The sequence below is a fragment of the Parus major genome, chromosome 14, assembly GCF_001522545.3.
Source record: "Parus major isolate Abel chromosome 14, Parus_major1.1, whole genome shotgun sequence".
NCBI lineage: Eukaryota > Metazoa > Chordata > Aves > Passeriformes > Paridae > Parus > Parus major.
Window position 1 is genome coordinate 13,536,809 of NC_031783.1, and position 14,525 is coordinate 13,551,333.

General features: G+C 47.9%; 1 protein-coding gene across 7 annotated transcripts in view; it reads right to left on the minus strand.

Annotated features, from left to right (window-relative positions):
- FLCN (folliculin) overlaps positions 1-12,973 on the minus strand; it is a 13,674-nt gene extending 701 nt beyond the window's left edge. Inside the window, exons 1-14 of one of the 7 annotated variants that reach the window (XR_004499430.1) lie at positions 12,694-12,808; positions 11,354-11,632; positions 10,007-10,153; positions 9,169-9,390; positions 8,404-8,564; positions 7,595-7,686; positions 6,692-6,879; positions 5,996-6,109; positions 5,527-5,650; positions 5,112-5,243; positions 3,769-3,874; positions 2,360-3,033; positions 1,235-1,343; positions 1,009-1,110 (exon numbers count right to left, since the gene is read on the minus strand). Coding sequence is in view for 3 of the 7 variants with exons in the window: in XM_015643359.3 (XP_015498845.1) it covers positions 2,832-3,033; positions 3,769-3,874; positions 5,112-5,243; positions 5,527-5,650; positions 5,996-6,109; positions 6,692-6,879; positions 7,595-7,686; positions 8,404-8,564; positions 9,169-9,390; positions 10,007-10,153; positions 11,354-11,602 (1,737 nt within the window). In the remaining 4 variants the exon portion in view is untranslated. Of the gene's footprint in view, positions 1-445; positions 1,111-1,234; positions 1,344-1,621; positions 3,034-3,457; positions 3,596-3,768; positions 3,875-5,111; positions 5,244-5,526; positions 5,651-5,995; positions 6,110-6,691; positions 6,880-7,594; positions 7,687-8,403; positions 8,565-9,168; positions 9,391-10,006; positions 10,154-11,353; positions 11,633-12,693; positions 12,810-12,884 lie in introns of those variants that run through there. The other 6 variants (XR_004499429.1, XR_004499428.1, XR_004499431.1 and 3 more) reach the window with 6 other exon arrangements.
- Between the last annotated feature and the right edge of the window lie 1,552 nt (positions 12,974-14,525).

Genomic DNA, 14,525 nt, shown 5'->3' on the forward strand with positions numbered 1-14,525 from the left:
GGGGCTGGGCCGGGCTCCGAAATCCCGGCACCGGCCCTGCCCCAGGCTCCGAACCCTTCCCCGAGCCCCGACCCCTCCCCAGGTACCGCAACCCTGACAGCGAACCCTGCAGCGCACACCGAGCCCTTGCAGCGGATGCAACACATCCTTTAATCACAGAACGCTTTGGGTGGGAAGGGGTGAAAAATCATCCAGTTCCAACCCCCTGCCATGGGCAGGGACACCTCCCACTGTCCCAGGTTGCTCCAAGCCCCAGTGTCCAGCCTACTTTGGACACTTCCAGGGATCCAGAGGCAGCCGCAGCTTCTCGGAGCAACCTGTGCCAGGGCCTCCCCACCCTCACAGGGAGGAATTCTTTCTCAATATCCCATCCATCCCTGCCCTCTGGCAGTGGGAAGCCATTTCTTCTTGTCCTGTCCCTCCAGGCCCTTGTCCAAAGTCCCTCTCCAGCTCTCTTCAAATCCCTTTAGGGACTCTGAGCTCTCCCTGGAACCTTCTCTTCTCCAGGTGAACACCCCCAGCTTTCCCAGCCTGGCTCCAGGGCAAAGGGGCTTCAACCCTTGTTGGAGCATCTTTGTGGCCTCCTCTGCACTTATTCCATCAGCTCCATGTCCTTGTGATGTTGTGGGCTCCAGAGCTGGAGGCAGCTCTGCAGGTGGAGCCTCATGAGGGCAGAATAGAGGGGGACAATCACCTGCTGGGCCCCGTTTGGCTGAGGGCACAGGGGTGGCAAAATTGGCACAAAAAAGGTTTTGTCTGTAACTGCAGCCATCACACGGCAGCTGCAGCACTCACCGCTCCCACCTTGCTCGCAGCTACACGCTGCTCAGCCAGGCAGAAACCACACTGGAATAAAGAATTCTCCTCCCTCAATCAGTTTGTCTCTAAGGCGTATCGTTTGGAGGGAAGGAGGGTGGTGAAAGATGTCTGCAGACATGATTTTTTTGTTAATTAAGTTGTGAACATTCCAGCTCTCGCTGACGGCAAAGGGAGCAGCCGCGGCCTCACCTGCGAGCTGCAGGAACCTGCCCAGGCAATCATCTGTAATCCCACGTCTGGATGTGTTCTGGCAGGCAAGCACAGCTGGGGTTCAGCTCTCCCCCTTCTTTCCTGTGGGCATTTTATAAGTGTTAAGTTAGTAGTTTCCTTGTCCTGGCTCAAAACCGAGCCTGCTTGTCCATGACAGCCTTGTTGAGATCAGGATGGAGCGGGATCAACATCGTGAACAACTCACCAAGAGCAAGGCAGCAGCAGCAGCCTCGGGCTTGACCTTGTGACCAACCCTTTTGCTGTTTTGGAAGGAACCACGAGGTTAGGTTTTGATGTTGGATTGCTTGGGAGAGCTGTGTTTTTTAAAAGACAAAACCAGTTCAGCAATCAAGAAGGTCTCATGGCAAATGATGTCTCACCTACTCTGTTACACAGCTCTGGACTGCACCAGAATAATTTTAAAATAAAAATTACTAGGTCAGTCTACAAGAAACTAATACAAAGATAAGAGGAAAAGACCTGTATTGAATTCTTTACATTAGATCTAGGCTAAGGATGCAGGAATTTTGTGGATCAGTTGCTGCTTTCCTCTACCACAACACACACACTGAAAATAAACACAAAACCAGGATTTGTTCATTTTACAAAAATAGCTCTTACGAGATTTAATGCCTGTCGCCATTTCACAGATGTTCCAGACAAAATTCAACCTCCGTATTTTATAGATAAGAACAGAACTTGTGACAAGCTGGAACATTCTCTCTGAGCTTGAGTGAGTGTAGAAGGTCACCTGGGTAAAACCTGCCTTTAGCTTGTTCAAAAGTAATGTCAAGTGTTCCCAATAATGATCCAGAAAAACAACCAAAAAGAAGACATAAACCCCAGACTTCACAACAGAAACAGTGATTCCTTACAGTACAGATAAGGAATATCTGGTTAGGTAATTAAAAAATGCACCAATGTTTTCATGAACTATTAAGCAAAAATGGCTACTATAGAGTTATATAAGGGAGCACCTACAGGTTGAATCTCTTCTGCTTAACTTAGGAAGCTAAAAAAGACAGAAGAGAACCTTATCCTGGCGAGGTTATCTTCATTACCTGGAAGTTCTGCAACCACAGGCAAAACAAGGCGAGTATTTTCCCCTCTGAGAGGCAAGCAGGCTGCATTTTGAGGCTTCTTATTTTACAATTTGCCCTCCCAGACAAGATTTCCAAAGCAAATGCTAAAACCGTCTCAAGTTAAGATATAAATAAATAAAGAGGAGTGACAGGACTCCCATGGGATATCCTGACTTATGCTACAGCAGAAAATAGTCTCTTAAATCTGAGCACAAAGTGGTTTGAAATAATTTACATGTGATCCATACCCTGTGACGTGCCTCTTATTTTTGGTTCTTGTTCTCTCAAGCATTTAGGAGATTTATGTGGGATTTCAGTGAGATTAACCATATGCACTCCCAGGAGTTCTGGATGTTGTCACAGGCCTGCCAAGGAATCTAAAGGTGAGGCCAGCTGCCACACCATGATGCTTAATGAGGACAAGATGGGATTTTAATTAATTTAACTGATTCTTGGAGCATTGCTGTGTTTTAGTCTTGAGTGTGCACGTCTAGATTGAGAGCTGAGTTCCAGGAGAGACAGCAGCACTGTGGATTAGCACTTATTAGTCCAGTCTCACAGCAAGTAGAAAAGACTCAAGTCACTCTTCAAGTTGGTTTGAGGACCAGGAGAATAGTGATGAAGCCTCACTATCCACCTAAAGCACATGCTGCAGGCTCAGCAGAGGTAACCAGGGTTCCCTGCCCTTCTCTGAAGGCAGCAGGGGAGGTTGGGCACCCTTTAATTCCGGGACTCTGAGGACGTCGGGCTGCGAACTGTTGACATCAGGTGGGACTTGTAGGTCTTGCTCAGGCCGGTCATCCAGAACTTGAGAAGTTTGACATTGTCCTCCTCTGCAGCTCCCAGAATGCTCAGCAGTTTTTGGGTATCCTCCTTGGGTCTGCTGTCCACTTTAGTGAATTTAAAGAGGACTTTCACTTTGCTGCAGGAACAAGAGATTCCTGTCATTATCAAATGGACTCACGTGCCATCAGACAGGGAACAAGGAGGAACTGCAGCTTCTCTTGGCACCTGCTGCAACTGAATGTTAATAAAAGCTTCAACCAGTGTTTTATTGAGACTATTCTCATGCTTTGATGAAGGAGGGTGATTAGTTAGAGAGATGACTCATTTTCAGTAATAATGGGCATATTTCTAGTTTGATTTTTTCATTCAAGCAGAAAGCAGAGCAATTAATTGTGACAACTGGGAGACAAATCCAGTGCCCATCTGCCTTCAGGTAAACTCACAAAGTCATGATGTTCTATGAATTATTTCACATGACTGACTGGTCTTCCTTTACAGCTACCTGCACCTCTGAAATGCAGTGCCTGAAGGCAGAACCCAGGCATGTGTTTGGGTGTTACCTGTGCTGGGGTATGGCCACACTGACAGGCAGAGAGGGATTTGCATATTTAATCCTCCTCAGCAAGGTGAGGCAGACAGGTGTTGCCATGCAGGTAACCTTACAGATGTGTGAACTCAAGCATAAAGGTCAAGAAGTGCTGAAAGCCAAAAAGAGAGTTAGGACTAGAGTAGAAAATTAATTTGTTCCTGTAAATTCAACTACTGCTGAACTGCAGCAGAAGTCACCTGACTAAAGTGTGTCCTGCACTCTGCTGTTCCTGCTCCAGGAGCAGCACCAAAGCTCCTCTGAAAGCAAGGCAGCTGTACTTACTTCATCCACTCCTCCTTCAGGCAAACAAGGCACTGATCCACAACATCCACAGAGAGGTTCTGGTTGGTCAGGGCAGCTTCAATCTTGTTCAAGATTGTTGGGCCAACTGCAGGAGCAGAGGAAAGGGGGAAAGGGTGAGAAAGAGGATGCACAAGCTAAAGGTTACTGCTTACACCTTTACTGCTAATAATTGTTAAATATATCCCCCAGTGGCCTGCTGGGATTTCATTTCCATGGAAGAGGAGCTAAAGATCATCCCATTAGAAAAACACCTGATCCAAGAAGCAAAATGGAATTTAGTGAAGGACCCTGCGACATCCAAACAGGGTCCTTTGTTTTTTCTTCAGACCCACTTTTAAACTCCTGCTTAGCTTTTGTTGTGACCTTATCAAAATATCATTAAAAACACAAGGTTATGGAAAAACCTTCATGCTTCTTTGTACAATATATAAATATATGTAAAAATATAAACCCTCAACTTATTCTTGATTGAATGTTCCTCTTGTTAAGGGCAGTTCCAGGATAATGAGTGAATAAATAAACCAGCAACCAGCCCAAGGCATTCCTGGACCACTTTTTGGAAGTCCCTAGGAGGCTTTTTTCCCAGTCCATGGCCTAGTAAGTTTGATGCTGTGGTGGAGAAAAGACCTTCCAGTGACTATTTTTGTCCAGAAGTTTCTGGACATGCCACTGACTGGATGGAAAATAAACTGGTGTATTTATACATGTGGATCAACAACAGGAAGAGCAAGTCTTTGCATCTCTATCTTCAGGGACAGAGAGGAAGGATGAGCCATCTGGCATGTCTTCTGAGACACTCAGTGAGGGCAATTCATCTAAATTAAGACTTCCCAGAAAAGACAAAACTGATGGACCTGACTCAAATCACCTCTAAGTGCAAGTGTTCAACTGCTGGAAGGAAGCAGGTATAATTAAATAAAGAAGTCTGATTATCTCTTTATCAGTCATATTTGGCTACCAAGTGGAACATGGAAAATTAGTGATGTCATGATCCTTACAAGTTAGTCTTACTCAAAATAAACACACAAGTATTTCAGGATTGAAAGTGTTCACTGTGGGTTACAGAATTTCCCTACAATTTTTCTTATGCCCATGTTAGAGAATCCATTTCTCATTTATGAAAATTATTAGGAAAAATGCTGATCTGATAGAGCAAATCTTTTATAATTGAACAACCTGTGGCAAACCTCACCTCAAACAGCTAAACCCCAGCTGGCTTCTACTCAAACCTCCTTAAGGGGCAGGACATGAAAACCAGTAAAAGATCAAGATGTTCTTTTAATCTCAGGGACAGAGGTTCTTTCTGCTTCCAAATCACCCACCTCGATCTGCTGCAACGGGGCTCCCACTGGTGACAACAAACTCGTACTTGTTGAGGGACTGCTCATCATCAAACAGGGTTGGGTAGAGGCTGGAGCGGGTGGCAGCACGGACTTCCACAAGGACTGCAAACTCTGGAGCAACAAGAGCCCAAAAGAGCATGAGCTGTGCTAGCCCAGATTCCAAAACACAGCTACAGACCCTGCTGTGGTCAATGCCTAGAGAAGGTGTCACATCTTTCAGTCACTGACCACGCAAAGACACGGGGAAAACAAAATGAAATGGGTCGGGCTTTGCTTCATGCAACCCTTATTATGAATGAACCCTTAATATGAATACTTATTTTAAAAAAAATAAATAAATCTGGTGTCCTTCAACATGACATGACAGGGAGAGGGTTCTGCAACAGGTTCTTACCAGATGACAGGATGTGGGGTGGGATTTGGACGTGTGGGCTCAGGCCCAGGAAGTTGCACCGATAGGCCTCCTCATACTGGTCACTGTAGGGGATGATCCTCACACACCCGATGGGCAGCATCGTCTGCAGGGGGAAAGAAACCTGCAATTAAACAAGTACAATTCTCTCCCTGACTTCCAGGGATAACCAAGACCTGGAGCATTGCTTAGGCAGATGCTCCTGATTTGGGGGATCAAAGTAACCTGCTCAGCTCAGAGCCCCTGCAGTCGCTGAGGACAAGCAGTACATCCAAAGGTGGAGGGGATTTTGGTTTGGGGGCTTTTTTGGTTGCTGTTTTTTCACAACCATATAATTTAGAGCACACTCTTCACAAGATTACGTGTCAGGGGCAGATCACTACAATGGCTGGAGTAGTAGAGAAATACAAGTGAAAATATGCAGCCAAGAAACAAAGGAAAAGGTTTCTACCCGTAGGACATCAAAGGCAGACTGGACAAGATCCATATCCCGAGCTTTCCAGATGACCTGGTTCCCCATCAGAACATGCCAAGCCAGCATTCGGAATGCTGATGCCCCGAGAACCTGGAAAAAACAACCCCAAACAACTCTGCATTGGTTATGACAATGTCTATATGTGAAATGTCTAGTTTGCCCTGTTAAAAACATGAGTGACAGGTAGGAATATGGCTAGATCTGAACAGCAGGAATGGATGTGGAAATTTAGCACCTGAATCTTGGGCACATGAACCTTCCCCCTCAGCCAGGTCACTGGGAGCACAGGAGAAAAGCAAGATCTGTACAGAGTAATTTATTCCATTTGTAAATTATTTTTCCCTCTGAAACACTATTTTTTAAAGCAAATATTACTTGGCTTTGAAGACGCTGCACAACTTCTGTATTAAATTACTGCTACTGCTGTTGGGAAGAAGTGCAGAATTCGAGAGAAATCATCTGACCCCACCCCACATGACTGATGATCACCAGAGTTCCATGTGAGGAAGGGAGCGTGCCCAGAGATGCAGCTCACATCATGTTCCTGGCTGGGCAGGCACTGTGCTGAACACAGCACCAGGGAATGTGCAGATTGCAGGAAATAAATGTATCTTTTAAAAAAACAAACATTATCAGGAGAAAAGAGTTTGTGAACTCTGCAGACTTTTTTACCTGTCTCATGTGCCTGAGAGAGCGAAAGACAGACAACCTTCTGTGAGCTACGTTCCAGCTGTTGCAATCTGGCATCAGAGATGTTTCAGGGGAGCTTTTGGACAGCTCCTGCCCTTCCCCAACATCTGGCTGGGAAGAAGGCTTCTCTTCCTCAGAACCATCCCAGCCTTCTGACTCTTCCTTCAGATCTAGCAAAAAAAATTAGGCAGATTGGTCATAAAAACTGCTGCTCTCTAGGAATGGAAACTGGAAAGTGTTCACATGCTGCAGCCATGTGATTTTGGGTGTATGTGGGAAGAGAGAGTTCAGAACACAGTAACTGGAAGTACTGGCAGCAGCACAGACACACCTAAGTGTTAATTCAGTTAAAAAATAACTACTGAAAGGTCAAGAAGGAATTTTCATTTTCTATGGAACAGAAAGTTGCATTTTTTGGTCTATTCTTTATTCTTGTTTTAAAGATTATGGACAAAGCTTTGTAGATTCTAGTCTACATGGTTAATAAAATAATTCAACCCAGGAAAAAAAACACCCAGTAAACTATGATCCTTTACTTTTAGAATGTTTGTAGAAAAAGAAGCAACAAATCCATATATTGTGACTGCAAATCATTCTGGCTGTAGAGATTCACTGGGAGAGCCAGCCCAGCCACAAATAACAATAATGGTGATGATTCAACACTGCTACTCAAGTGACAAACACCATGTGCAGAGAGCCTCTGAGGTGCCTGCATTTCATTCCTGTCAGAGCTGTCTCCAGAGTGCATCAGCTGCTGCACACACTACCAGGAAGGTAAAGCTAATGAGCAATGGCTGTGTTTAAGATGCTGATCAAAGTACTCAGTGTTTCACCATCTAAAGCATTCTCAGAGGGTCTTTGCAGCTCTGGAAACCTCTGTCTTACCTGCAAGTTTTTCCATCTGAACTAGGGTGTCTTCTGTGGGTGCTCCCTCCAGAAGCTTCTCTGTAAGTCGGCTACCACAAGCCTTCAGAAGCCTGGAGGCATCGAAAGAAAGAGAAGCAGAGTCATGCAGCTTGCCAAGTGCAAAAATCCAGTAAGAAACTTGATGTCATGATGTCAAACAAAACATCCAACCACTAACCACTTCTGTTACCTTGCAGCACATCCCTGTGCTGCCCATTTTACAATCCCTGCCATGCAGTCACCCAGATCCCAGCGTTCTGCAATTTCTTTGTGCAGCACGCTTATCCCCCATCCAAATCACATGCCAGTGTTGCAACCCTCCCTGTGGCATCTTTCCTGGGAAGTTTAATGAGCCAGTCAAGCACTAGAGCAACTGGACTCTCTTGGAGCCCAAAGGCTGCATCTCTCATGCTGCTGATTCCAGCACACAGGCAGTCCCAGGTGAACCCCCATGGTCTGTCATGTGTGAATCCGAGGTGCAACACAGTAGGGGAAGAAACACCTTTTATTCCTTTCTTCCACACTTCAAAACCTTTCTATCTGCATAGCCATGGCTTCTATTAGCTGCCACATTAGTTTTACTTCACAGCAAAAAGACATTTTTTTGTCCTAAAGACATCAGAGTTGACTCCTTCCAATTCAGACGCTACTTAGCAAAATCTAAGTAGTACCTCAAAAAAAAAACAACCCCAAATCTAAAAACTCAAATGACATTCCCACTCTTTCAGGATATGGCAATATCCTGCTGAGGAAGGAGTTGTCCAAGCTGAGAACAGCAGTGGCATTACCAAGCAAAGGAGGTGTGCAGGCAGGCCCAGAGGTTCTCGTCGTTGGTCAGGGATGTCAGGGAGCGAGCGGCGTTCCCGTTGCGCTGGTGCAGGAAGGGGGTGAAGGCCGTGTTCATGCGCTGGGCTCGCTGGGGACACCCAAACTGCTCTGCTTCAAACACCTGCACACACAGCAAGGGCAGTGTCACAGCCTGAAAGGGATTCAGTGCTTGCATAGAGCTCAGGCAAAAAAACCACAACAAAACTAGCAAGTGAAAAGGGTGTGTCACACACACTCATCCAACCATGGGAAAACGAAGAGAAGGGATATCTTATTCCTAGGTAGACTAAAATTATCATTAAGTAATACTTAGTGCTCCAAAATCATTGTCCTTCCTAGATTTACTTACATTTGTAACAAAGCTGTTGTCTACAAGGCCTGTGAAAAGCACTGAGTCTTTCAAATGACAAAACCACCCTGTTCCTTCCCTCCTACATTACCACAGACACAATCCTGGAATGGTTAGGGCTGGAAAGATCAACTTGTTCCAACCCCCTGCCACAGGCACCTGCCACCTTCCATGAGACCAGGATACTCTAAGCCCTGTCCAACCTGGCTGTGAACACTTCCAGGGATGGGGATACACACCATCCTGCTGGGCCTTGTGTCAGTCTTAATGACCACCCAGGCATGAGCTGGATCAGGTTTTTTTGACTCAGCTATCAATCAGGGATCATGACTGAGACACTGACATTGAGTGACAGGGACTCTGTGCACTGACCCACCTTCAGTGCTTTGCCCTGGAGCTCATCAATAATGCCTCTGATTTTTCCCAGCAAGAAAGGCCAGGAGTTGATGAGGTAAATCCGGTCCATCATGATGGTGATGATGCTGTACCAGCGCTGGAAACCTCGGGCCAGGCTGTCTTTGATAAAGAAGGTGTGGCTGAACACAAAACCATGCTGTTCATCTCCAAAAAAAATAGGGCCTTCACGTCCTGGGCAGACCTAAAGGCAAGGGACACACACCAAAGTCATTAAACACATCACAGAGTAATCACTTGGTGAATAAATTAAGCCCTTTTACGCCACTATCCCAAAAGTGTGGCCAAACAGCCTTCCAGAGGTATCCTACAAACACTCTATATCCTTCAATTTAACCATATTTTAAGAATTCAGCTCCATTCAACTACAATACTGAGAACCCAGAAGGAATTTTGCTGATCCTGACACACAAATGCTTATTAATCTGTAAGGTTTTTCCTTCATGTCTGTTAGAGGATGATTGTTAATGGTCTACAAAGGGCACTCAACACCACATTCAGAGGTTTTTACAAAAAACAAGTTATCTTACAACGACAAATAATAAGCACAATGAATCAAACCAAGAAGGGGATATTTTTAGCCTCATAAGGTGAGAGGAAGGAACCCCTGAGGCCATCAAAGATCAAGCCTAAAAAACACCACCAATCCTGGAATAAACAGACTTCTGTGCCTGTCTTTCCACCTGGTTCCCTCCATGTTTCAGTCTGCACAGAGCAGCTGGGATCAGCAATGGAATGTCTTGGGTTTGAAGTGATAGAGGAGCCATAAATAGCATTTCCCTGTCCTCCAAGGCAGGTACCTCACAGCTGAGACTGCGGACACAGGCCTGGCGCACGATGCTGAACAGCTGGGGGTGGTTTGGATGCTGGTGGCTGACGTACTTGATGGAGGTTTCTTTGTCGTGGCTGACATACCCCGGGTGTCCTCCTGCAAGAGAGCGGCAGCCCTGAAGGCAGAAAAGCAAATCCAGCCATAAATGAGCGTGCAGTTATCTCAGGTTTCCAAAGAGCTCTGACTGTTCACTCCAAAACACCATAAAATGTTATTTACACACACAGACAGGAACTCAAAGACTCAGAAGGCAAGGAAGGTGAGTTAGGGTCAGGATTTAAACTCAGCTCCTCACACAAAACTCTGATATACTTCCTCTGCTCTTAAGCTCATTTTCTGCTATTTAATTCCATGGTAAACTTGGTGTTGGCTCTATAACTGGCAAAATTCAGTTACAGCAGCTGTGAAACCAACTGGCCAAGCAAAACTGGCCACAATCAAAGGCAAAGTAAATAATAAATATGTCAGAGGAAGGACTGATAGAAGGCAAGTATGAGAATCACAGAATGGTTTGAGTTGGAAGGGAACTCATTCCACCCCCCCACGCTCCCACCTGGGACACCTTCCACTATCCCAGGCTCCAACCCCATCCAACCTGGCCTTGGACACTTCCAGGGATCCAGGGACAGCCACAGCTTCTCTGGGCACCCTGTGCAAGGGTCTTACCACCCTGACAGGGAATAATTTCTTTAGTGTATCTAACCTAAATTTCCCCTCTTTCAGTTTTAACATGCTAGTCCTTTTTCTGTCACTACAGTTCCAGATGAAGAGTCCCTCTCTGGATTCCCTGCCAGCCCCTTCAGAAACTGGAAGGCTGCTGCAAGGTCTCTACACAAATTTCTGTTCTCCAGGCAAAACAGCCCTGAACGACTGAGAATGTACATTTTTCCTATTGTTTTAATTGCTTTTCCTTTTTTTTGTTTTTTTTTGTTGTTTCCTAACCAATACTGCTTTTAGAATTACTATTAATCAATGATCTAATCTAGCAAAGTAAACACTCTTAGAAGATCAGAAAAGCATTTCTCAGCCAAAGGAGAATCATAGATCACACAGCTTAAAGGGACCTCACGGTCCTGTCAAGGTGTATGTATTCAACAACAGCTCCTTCATCCTCTTGTCATGGAGCACTAGGATTAGAGTTGGGGCTAGCTTGCAGTTTATGAGGACTTGCAGATCTTTTAGCACTGACACATACAAAACAAATGCTGTTCATGTTGTTATTTGTCTCTGAACAATTCAACTTGCATCAGAGAATCCCAGAGCCCTTCAGCCAAGCCAAGGACACCGATGCCCACACACACACTTGCACACTTGCCTCACACATGTCTGATTTCTTTGGCCCTGGGCTGCTGGAGTCGGCGCTGGCCCCTTCAGCCGGGCTGTGCGAGCGGATCCGGCTGCTCATCTGAATCCCACCTTCCTCCTCTTCCGCCTGCTCATTCTGCCCGGAGATGTCCCCGCTGCCGGCGCCCTGCGGGAGAGGCGAGTGCAGGACCTCGGTGCAGAACAGGGTGCGAGGGCCGTGGAGCTCACAGAAATGGCACAGGGCGACGATAGCGTTCATAGTGAGGGCTCAGCACAGCCGCCAGGCCTCCTGCAGCCAGGGACAAAGCACAGTCAGCACAGGGGATATCACAGCATCTCTCAGGCCTCACTGGTGCCAGTCCTGCTCTGCATCCCACTGGGAGCAGCTGGCCTTAAGCTCAGCCTAAGCCTGAGACCTCCAAGACCATCCAGCTCAACCTGTGACCAATCCCCACCTTGTCACCCAGACCAGAGCCAGAGTGCCATGTCCAGTCTTTCCTTAAACACCTCCAGGCATGGTGACTCCAACACCTCCCTGGGCATTCCACTGATCCAGGACCAACCTTCTGTTTGCTGATGGGATGGCCTCGAGCAACCCAACCTGCCATGCCCAGATCCTGGACGCTGAGCCAGGACACCTCAGGCCCCGCAGGGGTGACTGGACCAATTCCTCATGCCCAGATACCTCCAGTCTTACAGGGACAGGTTCAGGGAATCTCAGAATGGTTTGGGTTGGAAGAGACCTGGAAAATCATCCAGTACATGCCATGGCCATCACTTTCCACCAGAGCAGGTTGCTCCAAGCCCCATCCAGCCTGAGGCTGGACACTTCCAGGGATGGGGCAGCCACAGCTTCTCTGGACAACTTGAGCCAGGCCTCACCATCCTCACAGGGCAAATTTCTTCCCAATATCCCATCTAACCCTGCTGTCAGTTCGAAGCCGTTCCCCCTTCTCCTGTCACTCCAGACCCCTGTAAAATAGTCTTGTTCCATCTTTCCTGTAAGTTCTATTTAGGTACTGGAAGGCCACAATTAGGTCGCCCCGAAGCTTTCTCCTTTCTAGGCTGAACAATACAAATTCTTACAGCCTTTCCTAGAAGGAGAGGAGCTCCTCCCCTCTGACCAACTTGGTGGCCTCCTCTGGACCAAGGCTGAGGTCGCACAGACCGAACCCCCGTGCCTGGAGCCTCAGGCCGGAACGGGCCGGCCTTGCTGAGCACCCACGGATCCGAACGCCTCAGGCCCTGCCGGACCTGGGCCGGCCCGTCCCGCCGGACCCAGTGTCCGGTTCCCCGTGCCCGGTGACCCCGGCCCGGTCCCGGTTCCCCGTGCCCGGAGCCCCCGCTCACCGCGGCTCCCCCGGCCCGTCCCGTGTCCGCGGGCACCTGACACCGACTGACCCACCGCCCGTACCACCTCCACCGCCAGCTGGGGGGGGAACAGGGATAGACAGCTCCCCGCCCGCGCTCCCACCGCCACCGCGGAGAAGCGAGAAGATGGAGAACAAGGTAGGACAAAGGAATAAGAAGTCCGTTCGTACCGCGGGACTGAGCTGGCCGTCCCGCCGCTCTCCCGGGGAGCCGCCACTCCCCCCGGCTGCCGCAGTGGCTCGGCCCAGCACCGCCCTGTCTACAGGGGCCGGGCGGAGTCATTACCTCAAGGGAGGGGGCGCATGAGGAGATGTGGAACGCGACTCCTCCTCTCCCTTGCTACACCTGCCCAGCTGTCACAGCGCAGAGCGGGAACAGTGCTGTCCGCTCACCGGGGACACAAGAAGGGACAAGCGGCAGCCAGCGACCCGCGGACACCACACCGGGAGCAGGCCGTGCTCCCCCCGCAGGGTGGTACAGGCCGCGCGGTGGATCACGTGACCCGCGGGCTCTGGGAGGACACCCGGGGTGGCCGCGGGCGGAGCCCCCGCAGGACCCGGGACGGGGATCGGGATGGGGACCGGGATCGGGATCGGGATGGGGACCGGAACCGGGATCGGGACCGGGACCGGGACCGGCCTGGAGTCTGCCGCGTCGGCTATCGGCTGCCGCAGAGCCCCTTTCCCAGGACTTTCCCTCGCCTCGGGGCGGTGCCGTGTTCTCCGCAGGTTCGGCACTACTTCTCCATTGGAGACTCAGTACCCACCGTCTGTATTAATTCCTTAAAATGCTTAGAATTTAAGATTATGGAAGATGAAGTTTTCGAAGTATTGTCTTTTCCTGATTTATAAAGCAGCTCTGTAGAGATGTGCACACAGGCAGAGCCCTGGAAGGGCAGGGGAGCAAAAGCCCAAGTTAAACCTGTATAGGCTCTTCATTTCCATTAAACTATTCCTGTTTCTCTTCAAGATATCAAGTTTAAGTAGTAATGGATTATTTACCTGTAGGAGTCTATGATGGAAAGCTAAACCAAATTCCGTGTGAACTATTAGGCTTCAAAATAATAAAGTACCAGATACCAGATACCTCCCTGCCCCTTGGAGTTTCCCCTTACAGTTTTAAATACCTGAATCTGAACAAAAGTATTAAATTTTAAAGAAAGTAACAGCATAGATTATTCAACTGAGTAAAATTAGTATGCTGACAGCACTACAAGACACACCTCTGGATTCAAGCAGCCACACACAGACTAATAATTATGTCTCTGATTAAAACAATAGCCAGATGGTCAGCAAGAGAGATTATTACAGAAACACAGAGCTCAGACACGAATCCCAGAATGGTTTGGGTTGGAAGGACCTTATGGACCGTCCCATTCCAACCCCCTGCTGTGAGCAGGGACATCTTCACCAGACCAGGTTGCTCAAAATAAAAGTGTTCCATCCAAAATCCCAAAGCCCATCTCAGACAAGGACTTGCAGCAGCACTTCTCAAGAAAGAGACTAAAGGAAGATTATTTCTACTTGGAATTGCTCGGGAGAGCTCTGAGAAGCCACCAGCAGGGCTTGAACACCTCTGGAGCACTGCCACACACAGCACGCAACCAGCAGCCTCCCAGTCAGCCAAAATCACCTCCTGAGAAGCAACCAGAAGAGATCCCCCCAAAAAACGAAGGGAACCCCAAATACAAAAGACCTACAATCTCATTTAAGACAAACTAAGAATGACTCGTTTGTTATCTTTATTTTTCAATAGTACATTTAAACAAGTTCTCAGGACTAAGCTCCCAGGCCAGCGAGGCCACAAGGAGA